Source organism: Trichechus manatus, unplaced genomic scaffold (assembly GCF_000243295.1).
Source record: "Trichechus manatus latirostris isolate Lorelei unplaced genomic scaffold, TriManLat1.0 scaffold00076, whole genome shotgun sequence".
In the NCBI taxonomy this organism is placed as follows: Eukaryota; Metazoa; Chordata; class Mammalia; order Sirenia; family Trichechidae; genus Trichechus; species Trichechus manatus.
The window spans coordinates 9,221,539-9,239,584 of record NW_004444012.1 but is presented as its reverse complement, the minus strand read 5'-3'; the positions used below and the strand labels follow the sequence as shown (position 1 = coordinate 9,239,584).

Genomic DNA, 18,046 nt, shown 5'->3' with positions numbered 1-18,046 from the left:
TTTTCCATCTTATTAAAGAATGTTGTTAGAATTATATCTATAGATTGCTTTAGGTAGTATTGACATTTTTATAATATTAAGTCTTCCTATCCATGAGCATGGTATGTTTTTCCATTTATGTAGGTCTCTTGGTTTCTTGCAGGAGTGTTTTGTAGTTTTCTTTGTATAAATCTTTTACCTCCCTGGTTAGATTTATCCTTAAGTATTTTATCTTTTAGGGGGCTATTGTAAATGGTATCGTTTACTTGATTTCCTTTTCGGAGTTCTCATTATTAGTGTAGCAGAATCCAACTGATTTTTGCGTGTTGATCTTGTACCTGGCCACTTTGCTGAATCTTTCTACTAGTTCCAGTAGCTTATAGAATCTCTGAGATTTTCTACGTACAGAACCATATTATTTGAAAATAGGGATAGTTTTATTTCTTCCTTACCAATTTGGGGAGCCCTTGAGGCACAGTGGTTAAGAGCTATGGCTGCTAACCAAAAGGTCAGCAGTTCAAATCCACTAGCCACTCTTAGGAAACCCTATGGGGCAGTTCTACTCTGCCCTACTGGGTTGTTATGAGTTGGAATTGACTCAATGGCAATGGGCTTGGTTGGTTTAGTTTACCAATTTGGATGCCTTTTAATTCCCTTTCTTGCCTTATTGCTCTAGCTAGAACTTCCAGTACAATACTGAATGAGAGTCTTGATAAAAGGCATCCTTGTCTGGTTCTAGTTCTCAAGGGGAATGCTTTCAGTCTCTCTCCATTGAGAATAATGTTGCAGCCAAATTTCTTGAGAGCTGTCTACTTCTTCCCCTCCCACAGGCCCCTCAGCCAGCATTGTGGCTTCTCAACCACCATTCCTGAAATTGCTCTCCTGAGGCCACCAAGGACCCCCTGGCATTTCATCCAGTGGACACTCTTCAGTCCTTATTTTCGTTGACATCTTGGCAGCATGACAATGTTGTACATCTTCCTCCTAGAAGCACCTTCTAACCCTGTCTCTCTGAACACTCTCCTGGTTCTCCTCCTACCTCTCTGGTGCTCCTTCTTCACTCCTCCTCCTGCTTTGCTCAAACCTTCAAGCTGGGGTGCTCAGGGCTCGGCCTGGGCCCTGTTCTCTTTTCTCTCTACTCACAGGGAGACCTCAGCTACTCCCAGGGAGAACTCAGCTACTCCCAAGGTTTTAAGCACTGCTCTGTGTGAATGGCTCCCAAATCTCTAACTCGAGCCCAGAATCTCTACTGAGTGCTAGGCCAACCTAGCCAGCTGCCCCATGATGAACATCCAAGTGAATGTCCCTGTCCCCCACACAGGCAGCCCAAACTTAAACCCACCCAACATGGAACAGCTCTCCACCCTGCCCTTTCCAACTTCACGACCTCTATCCTCTCCCTCACTCTCCTCATCCAACCAACCACCAAATCTGGGGACCTCACCTCCTAAACGACTCTTAAATCCATCCACCTGTCCATTCCCAATGCCACACCATGGCTCAGGTCAGGCCACCTTCCCCTCTCCCCGGCCTATCTTTGGCATTTCTCCTCCAATCCACACCAGAAGCCAGAGTTCCTTCCTAAGCATATCTCTTCCATGCTCAAAATCCACAGGGGGCTCCCCAAATATCTAGAACTGACCTAGAACACCACCTCCACAGCACAGGTCACTGGACTGGCCAGCGTGATGTGGTCCTGCCACCTGACCAGCCCCGTGTCCCCTCCCCGATGCTGCTTTGTTCCAGCTGGTCTGATCTTGCCTCCCCCACAGACACACACTGTTCCCTGCGTCTTCACCAGAGCCCCTTCTCATGCTCCAGCCTCAGCCTGATCATCCCCTCCCCCAGAAAGTCTTCCCTGTGGCTCCCTCCGGCGCAGGAGTGCCTCCTATATGCTGAGTGTCCTGTCCTTCCCCCAGACTGGCACATGTCATGCTGAATCATCACCACCCGTTTCTAGACTCCAAGTTCCATAAGGCAGAGGATTCCTTTACTGCTGTACCCCCAGTGCCCAGAACAGTGTCTGGCTTATAGCAATTACCTACTAAATGAGTAGCCTGAAGAATGGGAGCCTGTGTGCAGCCAGCCAGCAGCCCTGCCCACACCATTTAGTGCTCAGTCTACACCAGGCTCAGGTCTGGGCATCCAGACTAACCTGGCCCTGGCTTGGCATGGGAAACCCAGGAGGCAGCAGCACCCAGGGCTCCCTGACACCTGCTGCCTTGTGGTGTTGCTCTGACCAGTCTCCCAGAAGAAGCTGGCTGCACTCCACACTGCTTCCATCCCTGGCCAAGACATGAGGCCACAGAAACATTGGCACACGACCCAGCCATGGGCACCCTCCCTGGGCTCAAGAGTCACCCAACTTGGTTGGAGCTTACCCTGCTGGGGACATCCAGACCAATCCTGGACACCTGCCACAAGAGTAGCAAAAACACACAACGCACAGCTGTTCCACACATCACCCACCACTTGTCCCCTCACAGGCAGTAAACCGATGCTCAGAGTGTTGAATGCTTTTCCCAAGGCCACTCAGCCAGCAAGGGAAGGGGCTGAGTTGGAACCAGGTTCCTCTGCTGCTAAAGCCTGTAATCTTGACCTGAACACATTCTGCAGGTCCAGGAGTAAAGGCTGAGCCCACTGAGAGGCCATCCCAGTCGAGGAGCTCAGGGCCAGGCTGAAACCTGAGGTCTGTGGTCTGCTCCTGTGGGCCAGGACAGAAGGAGCAGCCAGGGCCAGGTGGGCAGGGCCGGGGGTTTGAACAAGCAACAGCCCCAGGACACCGTGGCGGCTCATTCCAGCGTGAGCCTAGCACGTCAGGGTCATGGAGAAGGCACAGGAGATGACAGTGAATGCTTGGATGGATCTCCTAAGGCACAGGGCTGCCAGGTCCTCCAGGCCACAGCTTCCTGCTATCAGCGTTGCACCAGAAATTGTTGCCATCCTACCCCAACCCACATGCTCCTTCAGCAGGGAAGACAGAGGGCCGACCTAGCTGTCAGGAAAAGGCAGCAGCTGGTCCTGCAGCTGGGGAGGAGGTGGTCTGCGCTCTGAGCCTGCCAGCCTCCTCGGGGCAGCTGGGATGGAGGCTCCCAGGCCTGGACATTGCTCATAGGGCTGCAAGTACAGCCACATGGGCTGAGTTCTGTGTGAGCCCGGGGGTACTATTCACATGCGCCCACAGTCCTGCCCGCTCAGGTGCCCCCTTCCCGGAAGGAGGGAAGTGGAGGAAGAGGGAGCCCTTTCCCCTCCTAGGAGTCTTCCAGGGCTTCACCACCTCCCTCACCCCCACCTCCCAAAGAAAGAACCACATTCCAGCACAGCACAGATAGTAAGAGATCAGTTTATGGACAATAGTATGGGACAGACAGACTGGGAAGGCCCAGGGCCTGTAGTGATATTCTCAGGAACAGACCAGTAGACAGAGAGGAGTGGCCCAGACAGACAGAAGGACAAGGAAACAACGTAAAAGGGTAAGAGGCCCTGGCCCAGCCTCAACAGCTGGGTCTACCCTTCAGATCCAGCTCGGCCCCACTCTCTGCTGTCCATCACTCAGTGGGCTGGGACCTTAGGGAGGTAGTATTTCAGGGGCTAAGGAATGGTCTGTCTGGACGGGCAGGGGGTCAAGGCTATCGGAGGTGCCCTTGTGAAGGGTCCCGCCTGGGTGGTATGGGGTTAGCAGCAGCACTGGGGGGAGTCTGGTCAGGTACCAGGAGTCTGGGGCAGGGCCACCGCTCAGCAGGGCCCCTGTGTCCAGGGCAGGCCCCCCACCCTGCCCACCACACCCACAGGGCATAATAAATTAAGTTTCAAGTAGTCAGTCAGTGTCAGGAGAGCTGGAGGCTGGCAGCTGGGTGGCAGCTTAGGGAGAGAAGTCCCTGGCCACTCACTTTGTCCTCACACTGTCAGTGGGCTCCAGTTGTACCAAGCCTGTCCGTGTGCACTGAGAAGGGGTCTGACCCCGACGTCCACATGGGCACCCCCACAAGGGCTCAGCCCCTCAGACCAGCGCCAGAGCCTGCTCGGTGGGGCAAAAAGCAGGGCAGCATGGTGCCCACAGCGTCCACGATAGCTGCCAGGTGCTCGTCCTGTGCCTGCGGCCCACAGAGCTGCATGAAGTCCGCCAGGCGCAGCAAGTACTCCAGGTTGTGGCCTGAGAAGCCATGGCACGCCAGGATCTGCGTGGCAATGGCCTCCTCGGGTGCAGGGCCCAGGTAGCCAGGGTTCTGTGGGGTGGCCACATAAGCCAGTGCCTTGAGTGGCTGCTCAGGGGTGTCTTGGGGGTAGAAGGTGACCTCCTTGGTGTCATAGCCACCGAGCACGGCCTCTCGTACGTTCAGGTACTCCAGGGCCTCGCTCAGCTGCTCACCTTGAACCTGGTATGCCACGCCCCAAGTGCAGCCCTAGGAGGAAACAGGGACACCCAGGGTCAACGGAAACAGCTCCTTGCTGGTCCCTTCCCCATCCTAGGAGGCTACACCCCACCCCAGGACTGTGCTATGTAAGGGAGGCGGGTGGACGGCTGATGAGCCACCTAGCAGCAGCACATCTGACCCTTATTCGCCCCTTTTAAGAAGGGTTGGCAAGGTGGTCTAGCCCCAAGAAGGACAGCATTTCTACTCACAGTGTGGAAGCCCCTTACAGCAGCACTACCCGTAAGCCTGTCAGGTATGCCAAGTCTCAAGCCCCACCTTGATCTTACTGAGTGGAAATCTGCATTTTAACAAGATTCATGAGAGAAGCATTGAGCAGACTGTCCTTCCCTTCTGCCCTAGAGGCATCCAATCCAGCCTGCAGGGCCCATGAGCTCTGTCTGTCGGTACTCCTCCAGGGTGGGCCCGGGGTCCCTCTGGACTCAGACACTTACCTCATGGTCTTCAAGGAGGGTCACCACACGGCCAGGCTAGGGAAAGAAGAAAGATTTTTGAAAAAGACAAGTTAGAAATCACCTCTGTCATCAGCACCAGAAGAAAACTTGCCAACCCTGCTGGCCCAGGCCGCAGAAAGGCCCACGAGGCTCCCTCAGCGTCCCACTCATCCAGGGGGAGGTAGGGGGACTGATGCATGCGTGCAGGAGAAAGACAAATACATGGCAGTAGTCCACTCATCAACACAGTGATCCCCTGGTTCCCAGACTCCATCACAGTGATTCACGGTTCACACTCCAGCCTCCGCTGAGCACACAAATGTAAGCCACAAACCCTGGGCACAGGTTTCCACCTTCCCCCATCAGCACAGAGTCACCGACAGCTGAGAGAGCCCAGGGCATTTCAGGGTGCTGGCGCCCCCAGCCCCCCCTATCCTGCCCCCACCTCCCTGACTCCCCTGGGGCACGGTCCGATGCTCACCATCTTGTCGCTGCCCCGATGGAAGGTGTCTCCCTGCCAGAAGCGGCGGCTGTAGCCACGCACGAAGCCCACACGGCTGTCGCTATAGGCGAAGTCAGGCCTCCACACGAGGGAGCCGTAGCCGAAAATCCACAGCGCGGGAGGGTCGCCGGCGTCCCGCGGGGGCTGCGCAGAGAGCTCTGGGGACTTCGAGGGGGATGGCGAGGCGGGCGGGGTGCTCTGGGATGCAGAGTCCTGCTTCATGGTGCCGGGCGCAAGGACGGGCCCGGACGGCCTCTGGGGCTGGTTTCCGGCGAGGGCACGGACCGACCGACGGACGCGAACACCTGGCCTGGCACCGCTGGCTCGCTCCTGCTGAGCGGCCCTTACAGAAGAGCCCTTTAAACCCTCCGGCTCGGAGGCCCCGCCCACCGCGGACAGCTGCCGCGGTGATTGGGGCGGGGCAAATCCCGTTTCGGCCAATCGGCTTCGAAGTTTGCTGCCCGGTTCACCGCGCCGTCTTCTGAGTGGGTGGCTGAGCGGCCCGCCCCGGGCCCAGCGCGCCGACCGATTGGTTGGGCTCCAACTCCGTAGAAATCCTGGCAGGACTGATGCAACCGCCGGGCTGGTTTCCCCGGCACCGGCATGCAGCAAGGGCTCCTCGGATTGCGTCAGGCGGCGGGCAGGGGGCACGGGCCGGGCACGGACGCGGACCCCGGCGTCTGCCCGGCAGCCACTCGGTGGCCTGGGCCCTACAGGAGACAGGGCGGGCGGGCCTCAAGCGGTATCTCCCAGCTGTCCTGCCCGCGCACCTGGCGGAGTCCCCGCAACCCCAGGCAGCACGGACTCAGTCCCCGGGCTGCGGAGGACGCGTCCAGAAGAAGCGCCCTGGGCGGAGTAAACGCCGGTCTCTGGGGCCCCGCCTGGTTGCACGCGCTGCGGCGGAGCTGTCAGAGGCACTCCCCGCATTCCGTTCAGGTGCCTCACGCCGTTGGCCCGCGTGAGCAAGTGAGAAACTGAGTCACGAGGCCAACAAGGGGTTCTGCACAGGCTGCGAGGCTGAGTCAGGCTGGACGCCCGAGCTTGCAGGAGCCCCGAGCACGTGAGGGCTACGCCCCAGGCCAGGTGTGGGACCCCCCTGAGCCCGGGGCCGAGGCTCAGGGAAGGGCCGGCCTGAGCGCCGTCACTTTGGCAGTGGTAGCCGGACCGGACCTGCGGGGAGAGGCCTTAAAGCAAGGCCAGGCCAGTCCTACTCCCGAGGCGATGGGTTGAGTGCCGACGGGTCTTGAGGCTTTTGCATCAATGTTCCGGTTGGTACTTGGGCACCGAGGTTCCGGGAGCGGCGGGCAAGGAGGGCTGAATGGAAGCCCCCAAGAGGCTGTGAGCGGCTGCCAGCCTTGCATCTCCCCCGCGGTGGGTCCCCAAACTGCGCCAAAGGGCTGCTTCCTGGGGACGCCTGTGGCAGGAAAAGGGAAACACAGGCAGCAGAAGGCCTCCCTGTCACGGACTGGCTCTTGGGGAGTGCTGGTGAGTAGGAGGCAAGCTCTCCGGGAAACGAAATGGACACTATGGCTTCTCGTTCTATTCTAATTAGGTATTTAAAAGCGATCCGCACACTTCAAAATTGTCATTCCAAAGGTGCCTAAGATATATTTCCCTGGGAAAATGTTGCTCAGCGGTGTGTATGCTATGAAGCTATTTAAAAACAAAACCAAGTTATTCGTTAGTATTTGTATAAGAAAAAATTCTGGAAGATCCACCTTAACCGTTAGCAGCAGCTGTCACTAGAGGAAGCCTTTCTGTATTAAATTGAAACATTTATGACAAAGTTTGGATTTCTTATAAGGAGCATGAATTACGTTTCCGATCAGAAAAAAATAATACAGGCAAAATGGTTGCTTCTGGCCGTTCTCTTGCCTTCCATTCCCACACTTGCTCTCATCTCTTCTTTGCTCTGTCCTGTCACCTTTACTGCATCTGAGCATCTCATTTGCTGCTGATTTCTTAGGAAGACTGTTCCCACCTCCACTCACTGCCTTTGGGTGGTGATGGAAGGAGGGTGTCAGGGAACTGGTATGGACACGTTGCTGGAAGTATCTGAATTGGTACAAACAGCCATTTAAGAAAGCAGCTTAGGGAGGAAATACTAAATAGGCAATAGATAAGTGGTATCTTGGGTGAAGGGTGAGACAGTACACAATACAGGGGAAACTAGCACAACCTGTACAAGGAAAGGTCGTGGAAGCCCCATAGACACATCCAAACTCCCTGAGGGACTGAATTGCTGGGCGGAGGGCTGTGGGGACCATGGTCTCCGGGAACATCTAGCTCAACTGGCATAGCACAATTTATAAAGACAATGTTTTACATTCTACCTTGGTGAGTAGTGTCTGGGGTCTTAAAAGCCTGTGAGTGGCCATCTAAGATACTCCGCTGGTCTCATCCCTTCGGGAGCAAGGGAGAATGAAGAGAACATGATACAAGGAAAAGATGAGTCCGAAGGACTAATGGACCACAGCTACCAAGGCCTCCACTGGACTGAGTCCAGTACAGCTAGATGGTGCCTGGCTACCACCGCTGACTGCTCTGACCAGGATCACAACAGAGGGTTCTGGACAGAGCTGGAGAAGGATGTAGAACATAATTCTAATTCACAAAAAAAAGACCAGATTTACTGGCCTAAAGGAGACTGGAGAAGCCCCGAGAGTATGGCCCCCACACACCCTTTTAGCTCAGTGGTGAAGTCACCGCCGAGGTTCACCGTTCAGCCTGGGAGTGGACAGCCCCGTAAAACCGAATGGGACTAATGAGGTACAGTAGTCCAGTGACAAGGGCCAGAAGGCAGAAGGGGACAAGGAAGCTGGTGATAGGGAACCCAAGGCTGAGTAGGGATATAGTTGATGTGATGTGAGATTGTTAACCATTGTCATAGGGCAACATGTGTAGTTAACTGTTAAATGAGAAACTATTTTGTTCTGTAGGGCCTTCATCTTAAGTGAGAACAGCAGCACAATTGGAAGAGCGTGGTCAATGTCACTGAACTGTGCATGTAGAAATTTCTGAAATGGTGTATCTTTGGCTATGTGTATTTTCACCAAAACAAAAGGTTGAGAAGTTAGAGGGTTGACATGTTGTGGGGTTGTTAACCAATGTCATAAAACAATATGTGTACTACTGTTTCATGAGAAACTATTTGTTCTGTAAGCCTTCACCTGAAGTACAATAAAAAAAAAAAAGCAGCTTAAATCAAGAATCATAAAACCCAATACTTTCACTCCAGGAAATATATTCAAAATGCAGGAAAAGCCATATGCCTAAAGATTTTCAATGCATTTTTATTATGGTAAAAACAAAAGAAGAAAAACTACATAAATATCCAAAAATAAATGTTTAATTACAGTCAGTCCACATGGTGGCGAAATATACATGCAAAAAAAAAAAAAGAAACAATTTAAATATTCGACAAAAAGTGATTGGTTACATAAATTTGATATAGCCATAAAATGAAATCTGTGCAGCCATTAGAAGCAATTTTGTATATCTATGTTGATTGAGGAAACCCTGGTGGTGCAGTGGTTAAGAGCTACGGCTGCTAACCAAAAGGTTGGCAGTTCGAATCCACCAGGCGCTCCTTGGAAACCCCAAGGGGCAGTTCTACTCTGTCCTTTGGGGTGGCTATCAGTTGGAATTGACTCAGCTGCAATGGGTTTGGTTTTTTTTGTAATAATGATTGACATGGAAACATATCTATGATGTATAAGTGAAAAAGTAGGTTACAAAATGGCCTAATATAACTTTTTAATTTCAAAATGTCTACAGGTGCTTATTTGCAGAGACAAACATCTAGAAGAACACATGAAAATGTTCAATGTGATTACCTCTGAGTTGAGTAAACAGAACCAAACTCGTTGCCATCGAGTCAACTCCAACTCACAGTGACCCTATAGGACACGGTAGAGTTGCCTCATAGGTTTTCCAAAGCTGTAACCCTTAGGGAAGCCGACTTCCACATATTTCTCCCACAGAGTGGCTGGTGGGTTCAAACCGCTGACCTTTCGGTTAGCGGCCAAGTGCTTAACCACTGCACCACCAGGGTAGTAGAATTAAATGAGATTTGCTCTTTCTTTTCCATGCCAATTCAGATAGGTATTTTTTTTTAAAAAGCAAACGTGCTGTTTATTTATTTTAAAGGAAGGTATAAATGAAACTAAAAATCCATATGAAAACAATGTAGTAAAAATGCCTATGATTGTACAGTGAGGCAAAGACGCAAAATGTGAATTGTCACACGCGCTGTGATTAAAACTGTAAAAAACAAGGATGTATAAGGAATAAAGATGTGGGGTATGTTAGGGTGTTGGGATTATAGGTTATTCTTTTCTCTATTTTCCAAGTTTTATGAAGTGTAATTTTAAAAATAAAAGTTACTTTTAGATGGTTTCTGGGGAGGGAGGGACAGATAGTATATCCTATCACCTGGGGAACATTTTCACGATGCCCATCCTCATACCTCCTCCCCGCAACCCCCGCCAGAATGCCAGGTTTTAATAAATGGCTTCTTTCTTGCTGTCATCAATAACCCTATCTTGCCCCAGGCAGAGTTAGATACTCCCTCCTCTGCTCCTGGAACCCCTTCCCTCACTTCTATTTACTTGTCTGTCCCCTCCACCTCATGCTTATAACAGAAACAGTTATTGAGTACCATGTGCCAGGAAGCTTGCTAAATGCTTTTACACCCATTCTAATTATAAACTTCCCCACTACTTTGTGAGGTGAATGTCATTTTACAGATAAGCAAACTGGAGCACAGGGAAGTTAAGTAACCTGCTCAACGAGGCACAGCTGTAAGCAGTGGCACCTGGGCAGAGGCCTAACTAGGGGGAGGAGGCGGGAGCAGGTAGGTACCATGCCCTGGGTGTGGCTTGAGGCGGAGTGCCAATTAGCAGTTTCTGTTGACCATCAGTTTCCATCGCCAGCTGTGAGAGATCATTCAGCAATTTAACACTAATTGCCCTAGGCACTATTTTCCGTAGTCGTAGTCATGAGGCCCCTGCACGCCGGCCTGAAGGCAGGTAGTGTGGCTGCAGACCCTCCTTGCTTATAATCATTTGACATCCTGCTCCCACTAACCTGAGTTCGCCTGGAGAACAGGGTTCACTTCTGAAGGCCCAGGAGAACCAATGGCACATGGAAGGTTCTCCACCAATGAGGAGACTAAGTGAAGCTCTTAACTGCAAAAGGCCAGTGCATCCTGGGGTTCTGAGGCGGATGAATCCTAGCTGTGTCTCATATTCTGTATGACACAGGTTCAACCTTGACCCCCTCAAAGTAGAAATCCTCACAACAGCGGACCAAGAGGTTGTACACGTCCTCCTAGAACATGTCTTGCGTCTTCCCATTACTTGCTTATCGTTGCCAACAACATCTGACTCCTTCCCTCCCAGATGGACACTCCCAGGCAATACACCATCCCACTCATCCAGTTCTCTCTGAAACATCACGGCAAACCCATCCCATCTTTCCTTCTAAAACCCCATCAGGAAGGGGCTGAGGATGTCTCCCGCAGGATCTTGCCTACAGAGGTACCAGCTCATGAGAGGTGACTGGTCCAAACATCACCCCCACCTCGCAGAGCTGCACAGGATTTGCACATGATGCACGTATGGTGGCTTCCTTTTTTGGACCTTTCCCAAATTAATCTTTCCTTATTGTCCCCTGCAGGCAGTCATTTCTCATTTCCTTATGATCTGTTCCTTCTCACTTCTCATACCAGACGCCGTAATCAACTCCCGGTGTTAGTGGACATGGTTATCCGAAACTCGGTAAGAGTGTGTTTTCGGAGCTAGGGACTTTTGCTAATTTATTATGTAATGAAGTCGCTTTATAAAGCTGCTGATCTGGAATCTGGGATGGAAAAACTTCCCAGACGGGCTGTACGTTCAACTTACCCAGATTTGGGCCCAGCTCCGCCATTTACCAGCTGAGTGACCCCAGGCACCGTGTCTCTGATCTTCAGTTTTTTCAACTGTGAAATGGGGGTTAATAATAGTATCAGCTTGTAGGGTAACATCTCAGGTTGTACATAGGAGCACCCTGTAAAAATGGGCTTCTGATGATTTTCACTCCAGACTTCTTATCACTTTCCATTTTATCCAGGGCAGAGCCATAATCCACTTCTCAATCCCATGAAGCCCAGAAGAGCTGGGTGGGTCAGGAAAGGGAGCCGTGTAGGTGTTTGAGATTCAGTGGAGGAAACCTCTGGCCATCTCACCCTCCATTCTTGTCATGCAGCTTGCAGACTGTGCCAGCAAATAGGCTGCTAAAGGAGTGTTTTTAAAAGGCAGAATTGGTGTGTTATGAATTGAATTGCGTTCCCCCAAAAATACATGTTGTAAACCCTAACCCTTATACCTGTGGTTAGGATTTGCAACACATACTTTTTGGAGGGGTACACAATTCAAGCCTGGTGGCACAGTGGTTAAGAACTCCGCTGCTAACCATTCAAATCCATCAGCTGCTTACTCCTTGGAAGCCCTATGGGGCAGTTCTTGTCTGTCCTATAGGATACAGAAGGCAATGGGAATTGGATTTATTTATTTATTTTTAATACCTCTGGTTATCATCCCATTTGGGAATGGGTTTTCTTATGTTAATGAGACACTATCAGCATAGGATGTGTCTTAAATCAATCTCTTTTGAGATATAAAAGAGCAGATTAAACAAGCAAGCAAGCAAGCACAAACGGAGAAGATACATGCCATATGATCACCAAGGAACATAGGAAAGAAGCTGACGTTTCCCCAGAGCAGACAGAGAGAGCCTCCCCCTAGAGCCAGCGCCCTGAATTTGGACTTCTAGCCTCCTAAACAGTGAGAAAATAAATTTCTGTTTGTTAAAGTCACACACTAGTGGTATTTCTGTTATAGCAGCACTAGATAATTGGAACATGGAATGTGCGAAGTATGAATCTAGGAAAATTGGAAATCATCAAAAATAAAATGGAATGCATAAAGATCAATATCCTAGGCATTAGTGAGCTGAAATGGACTGGTGCTGGCCATTTTGAATCAGACGATCATATGGTCTGCTATGCCAGGAATGACAACTTGAAGAGAAATGACGTTGCATTCACCGTCAAAAAGAACGTTTCAAGATCTATCCTCAAGTACAACGCTCTCAGTGATAGGATACTATCCATACACCTACAAGGAAGACCAGTTAATACAACTATTATTCAAATTTACACACCAACCACTAAGGCCAAAGATGAAGAAATTGAAGATTTTTACCAACTTCTGCAGTCTGAAATTGATCACACATGCAATCAGGATGCATTGATAATTACTGGTGATTGGAATTCGAAAGTTGGAAACAAAGAAGAAGGCTCAGTAGTTGGAAAATATGGCCTTGGTGATAGAAATGATGCCGGAGATTGCATGATAGAATTTTGCAAGACCAGTGACTTCTTCATTGCAAATACCTTTTGTCAGCAACATAAACGGTGACTATACCCGTGGCCCTTGGTCAGATGGAATACACAGGAATCAAAATGACTACGTCTGTGGAAAGAGACAATATCAATATCATCAGTCAGAACAAGGCCAGGGGCCGACTGTGGAACAGACCATCAAATGCTCATATGCAAGTTCAAGTTGAAACTGAAGAAAACTAGAACAAGTCCACGAGAACCAAAGTACGACCTTGAGTATATGCCACCTGAATTTAGAGACCACCTCAAGAACAGATTTGCCTTGTTGAACACTAACGACCGAAGACCAGACGAGTTGTGGAATGACATCAAGGACATCAAACATGAAGAAAGCAAGAGGCCATTAAAAAGACCAGAAAGAAGGAAAAGACCAAAATGGGTATCAGAAGAGACTCTGAAACCTGCTCTTGAACCTCGAGTAGCTAAAGCAAAAGGAAGAAATGATGAAGTAAAGAGCTGAACAGAAGATTTCAAAGGGCGGCTCAAGAAGACAAAGTATTATAATGACATGTGCAAAGACCTGGAGATAGAAAACCAAAAGAGAGGAACATGCTCAGCATTTCTCAAACTGAAAGAACTGAAGAAAAAATTCAAGCCTCGAGTTGCAATATTGAAGGATTCTGTGGGGAAAATATTAACCGACACAGGAAGCATCAAAAAAAAGATGGAAGGAATACACAGAGTCACCACACCAAAAAGAATTGGTTGCTGCTCAGCCGTTTCAGGAGGTAACATATGATCAGCAACGGATGGTACTGAAGAAAGAAGTCCAAGCTGCACTGAAGGCAGTGGTGAAAAACACGGCTCCAGGAACTGACGGAATACCAATTGAGATGTTTCAACAAATGGATGCAATGCTGGAAGTGCTAACTCGTCTATGCCAAGAAATTTGGAAGACAGCTACCTGGCCAACCAACTGCAAGAGTTCCATATTTATGCCTATTCCCAAGAAAGGTGATCCAACCAAATGCAGAAATTATCGAACAATATCATTAATATCACATGCAAGTAAAATTTTGCTGAAGATCATTCAAAAGTGGCTGCAGCAGCACAAGGACAGGGAACTGCCAGAAAGTTAGGCTGGATTCAGAAGAGGACGTGGAACCAGGGATATCATAGCTGATGTCAGATGGATCCTGGCTGAAAGCAGAGAATACTAGAAAGATGTTTACCTGTGTTTATTGACTATGCAAAAGATCATAACAAATTATGGATAACATTGCAAAGAATGGGAATTCCAGAACACTTAATTGTGCTCATGAGGAACCCATTCATACATCAAGAGGCAGTCATTTGAACAGAACAAGGGGATACTGTGTGGTTTAAAGTCAGGAAAGCTGTGCATCAGGGTTGTATCCTTTCACCATACCTATTCAATCTGTATGCTGAGCAAATAATCCGGGAAGCTGGACTATATGAGGAAGAATGGGGCATCAGGATCTCAGGATCGGAGGAAGACTCATTAACAACCTGCATTATGCAGATGACACAACCTTCCTTGCTGAAAGTGAACAGGACTTGAAGCACTTACTGATGAAGTTCAAAGACCACAGCCTTCAGTATGGATTACACCTCAACATAAAGGAAACAAAAATCCTCGCAAGTGGACCAATAAGCAATATCATGATAAACAGAGAAAAGATTGAAGTTGTTAAGGATTTCATTTTACTTGGATCCACAATCAACACTCATGGAAGCAGCAGTCAAGAAATCAAAAGATGCATTGCATTAGGCAAATCTGCTGCAAAAGACTTCTTTAAAGTGTTGAAAAGCAAAGATGTCACCTTGAAGACTAAGGTGTGCCTGACCCAAGCCATGCTGTTTTCAATCACCTCATATGCATGCAAAAGCTAGACGATGAATAAGGAAGACCGAAGAAGAATTGATACCTTTGAACTGTGGTGTTGGTGAAGAATATTGAATATACCATGGACTGCCAAAAGAACAAACAAATCTGCCTTGGAAGAAGTAAAACCAGAATGCTCCTTAGAAGCAAAGATGGTGAGACTATGTCTCACATACTTTGGACATGTTGTCAGGAGGGATCAGTCCCTGGAGAAGGACATCATACTTGGTAAGGTAGAGGGTCAGCGAACAAGAGGAAGACCCTCAACGAGATGGATTGACACAGTGGCTGCAATGATGGGGTCAAGCATAACAACAATAGTGGGCATGGTGCAGGACTGGGCAGTGTTTCGTTCAGTTGTACACAGGGTCCCAACTTGATGGCACCTAACGACAACAACAACAGCACTAGATAACTAAGACAGGGTGATGACAGTCTATCCCAAACCCAAACCAAACTAAACCCACTGCCATCAAGTCTATTCCGACTCATAGAAACCCTATAGGACTGAGTAGAACTGCCCCATAGGGTTTCCAAGGAGCAGCTGGTAGATTCCAACTGCTGACCTTTTGGTTAGCAGCCAAGCTCTTAACCATTTCCCCACCAGGGCTCCAGTGTATCCCAACCATCCTATTAACAGAACTGTTGCTTGAGCAGAGAGAGAGATTTTCTGTATATGCTTTGGGGAGGGGGCGATGTTAAAATTAACTAATTAATTAGCCCACAATCTATGAAGGGCCAATCTCCACAGGCCTCTGAGGGATGAGTGTGTCCTCAGGCCCCTGAGTAATGTGTCAGGAGGACAAAGATCCCACTGACACCCTGACAAAAGGCTGGGGAGGTGAAGTAGCTGAGTTCCTCAATATAGTCCACCTCAGAAGAGGGAGAGAAAGTTAGAGGCAGCTGCTCTGCTGGTTGTACTAGCTGAGTCTAGGGTCAAGGGGGAAGGCCCTTGACCTTCTATCCACAAAAGTAGGGACTATAAGGACTAATTCATATCCTGGCAGAAAAGTGCCGGGGATGGCGGAAAAACCCGGTTCCCTGCTCATTTTCTAGCCTCCAAGAAGAGGGGAGACCTAGCTGATGGGTGACCTCTAGGGTGGCCGGTGTTCCAGTTATTCAGACCTGGCTCCCAGGCTACCTGGAAGGGGAAGGGCCAGGGCTCCGACTGAGCGCTCGGATGGTGGAGCAGCTCTCCCAGTTCCAAGGAGACAGGAAGGTGTGTGTTGTGGGAGCAGAAATTGGCTGGCTGCAGGGCTGGGGAGAAGCTACAGGACCATTTCGGTTGAGTGACAGGTCTGCACAGGGAGGAGCTCCATGAGGTCAAGGTTGAAAGGCAGACCCCATGGAAATGCTGCAATGCGGTGGCACCTGGCTTTGCAGAACTCCTAGAAAACAGCCCATGAAGTAAAGTAAATGGGACCTAACAGTGGGAGCCCATAGACAGCCAAGGAAGTGAAGCCGCTTAGAGAGCACCTAGGACCCTATTCCCCAAGGGCCCACTGCTGATGGGAAGGAGGAGATCCCAGAACCTTTTAGATCTCTTTTACCAGAGAGAGAGAACAGGAACGAAGAGTTGCTGATGAAGGTGTGGAACTGAACAGACTAGGCCTAGTAGGAAGCTCCTGGCCCAGATGTCAGCCACTATAGGAAAGAGACCACAATCCTTGGACAAGCCAAACGGCGAGAGGGCTGGCTGCAATCCCAAGGTTTGCTTTTCCTCCCACCTGGGCCAGGAGGAGGGCTCACTGGAGGCACACAGGCTAGCCATTTCTGGCCAGGCTTTGGCTCTACCCTGCAGGGATGCCATGACACAGGGCACAAGGGGAAGAGGCTGAGCCCGCTCTTATTTTGGGCGGGTGGGGTCAAGATTAAAAAAAAAGTTTATTTTTTTATTGTGCTTTAATTGAAAGTTTACAATTCAAGTTAGTCTCTCATACAAAAATTTACACACACATTCTTATGTGACCCTAGTTGCTCTCCCTATACTGTGACAGCACACTCCTCCTTTCCACCCTGGATTTCCTGTGTCCATTCAACCAGCTCCTGACCCTCTCTGCCTTCTCATCTCCCCTCCGGACAGAAGCTGCCCATTTAGTCTCATGTATCTACTTGAGCTAAGAAGCACACTCCTCACGAGTATCATTTTATGTCCCATAGTCCAGTCTAATCTTTGTCTGAAGAGCTGGCCTCGGGAATGGTTTTAGTTTTGGGCTAACAATGAGTCTGGGGGCCATATTTTCCAGGATCCCTCCAGTCTCAATCAAACCATTAAGTCTGGTCTTTTTACTAGAATTTGAGTTCTGCACCTCACTTTTCTCCTGCTCTGTCAGGGACTCTCTGTTGTGTTCCCTGTCAGGGTGGTCACTGGTGGTAGCCGGGCACCATCTAGTTCTTCTGGTCTCAGTGAGCCCACTCTTGACCCGAGCATTAAAGGGGACAGTCTCCCAAAGACCAGGGAAAAGGTGGCAGAAGTTGTTTGTGACAGATCTCCAAGGGGAAGGCGACTCTTGCCCACATCAGAGTAGGCTGACCCAGACTAGTAGTGTTCCTAAAGACAGGGGCACAAAGAGAAACGACAGGGGAGACAATCCGGAAGCCGGGCTGCCTCACATGGCCCTAGGACTACAGTTGAGACTATTAAGCCATATGAAGCCCCCTCCGCACCCCTGTTGCTGAGGGCACGGGAGTGGAAGCCAGAAAGTGGTTCGCTGGGATAGGCTTGAGGAGGATTAACCAACGAATGGGGTACTCAGAAATGTTTTCATACAGTCACCCACTTCAGCCTAATTGTAATGTGCAAGAGGTATCTTCCCCCACAGAGAAGTTCAGGGTAATTTAAGGTTAGCTTCCCAGCAGAGACCATGCTTTACTGCCAATGCCTGGCATATACCAGATGTTCAACCAGTGCTGAATGACTGGAAAAATGGATGAACTCGCTCCAGATCACCCGGTGGTGCTGGAAGGAAGCTTCAGTCTCCTACCTCAAACCCGGTGCCCTTTGCAGCCCTCTCCATTCCCTTCCCTCCTCAGGATGCCCACTGGACGAGGGTGGCCGAAGGATTGTTGGGTGGGGAGGGGAGCTGGCTGACGGAGCCCACCTGGTGGACTGCGTTCAGCCGCTCGGCTCTGGCTGCTGTGACGGCTCAGAGTGGGCAAAAGCGCCCTACTTCCCTCCGGTGTATTTGGGGAAAAGCGCACTGAGCTCTCTCCAGTCTACCCTCGGCTTAGGGACGCGGAGGTCAACACGGACCTCAGCGTCCGGCTTCCCCGACGCTGCTCTCCTTCCCCCAGGTTCGTCCCGTTGCGCCCCCCAGGACCGCGCGCAGCCCCGACGGCCGCGCAGCGCCCTCTGGTGGCCGGCAGCGGACGCTCGGGCCGTCCCGCCCGCGACGCCGGAGTCCC

General features: G+C 50.1%; 1 protein-coding gene across 1 annotated transcript; it reads right to left on the bottom strand.

Annotated features, from left to right (window-relative positions):
* Positions 1-3,979: 3,979 nt before the first annotated feature.
* CHAC1 (ChaC glutathione specific gamma-glutamylcyclotransferase 1) lies at positions 3,980-5,663 on the bottom strand. The gene is given in 4 exon segments (XM_004391427.1): positions 3,980-4,015; positions 4,017-4,382; positions 4,847-4,882; positions 5,328-5,663. Coding segments are annotated over 4 exon segments (681 nt in total). The 5' UTR covers positions 5,571-5,663.
* Between the last annotated feature and the right edge of the window lie 12,383 nt (positions 5,664-18,046).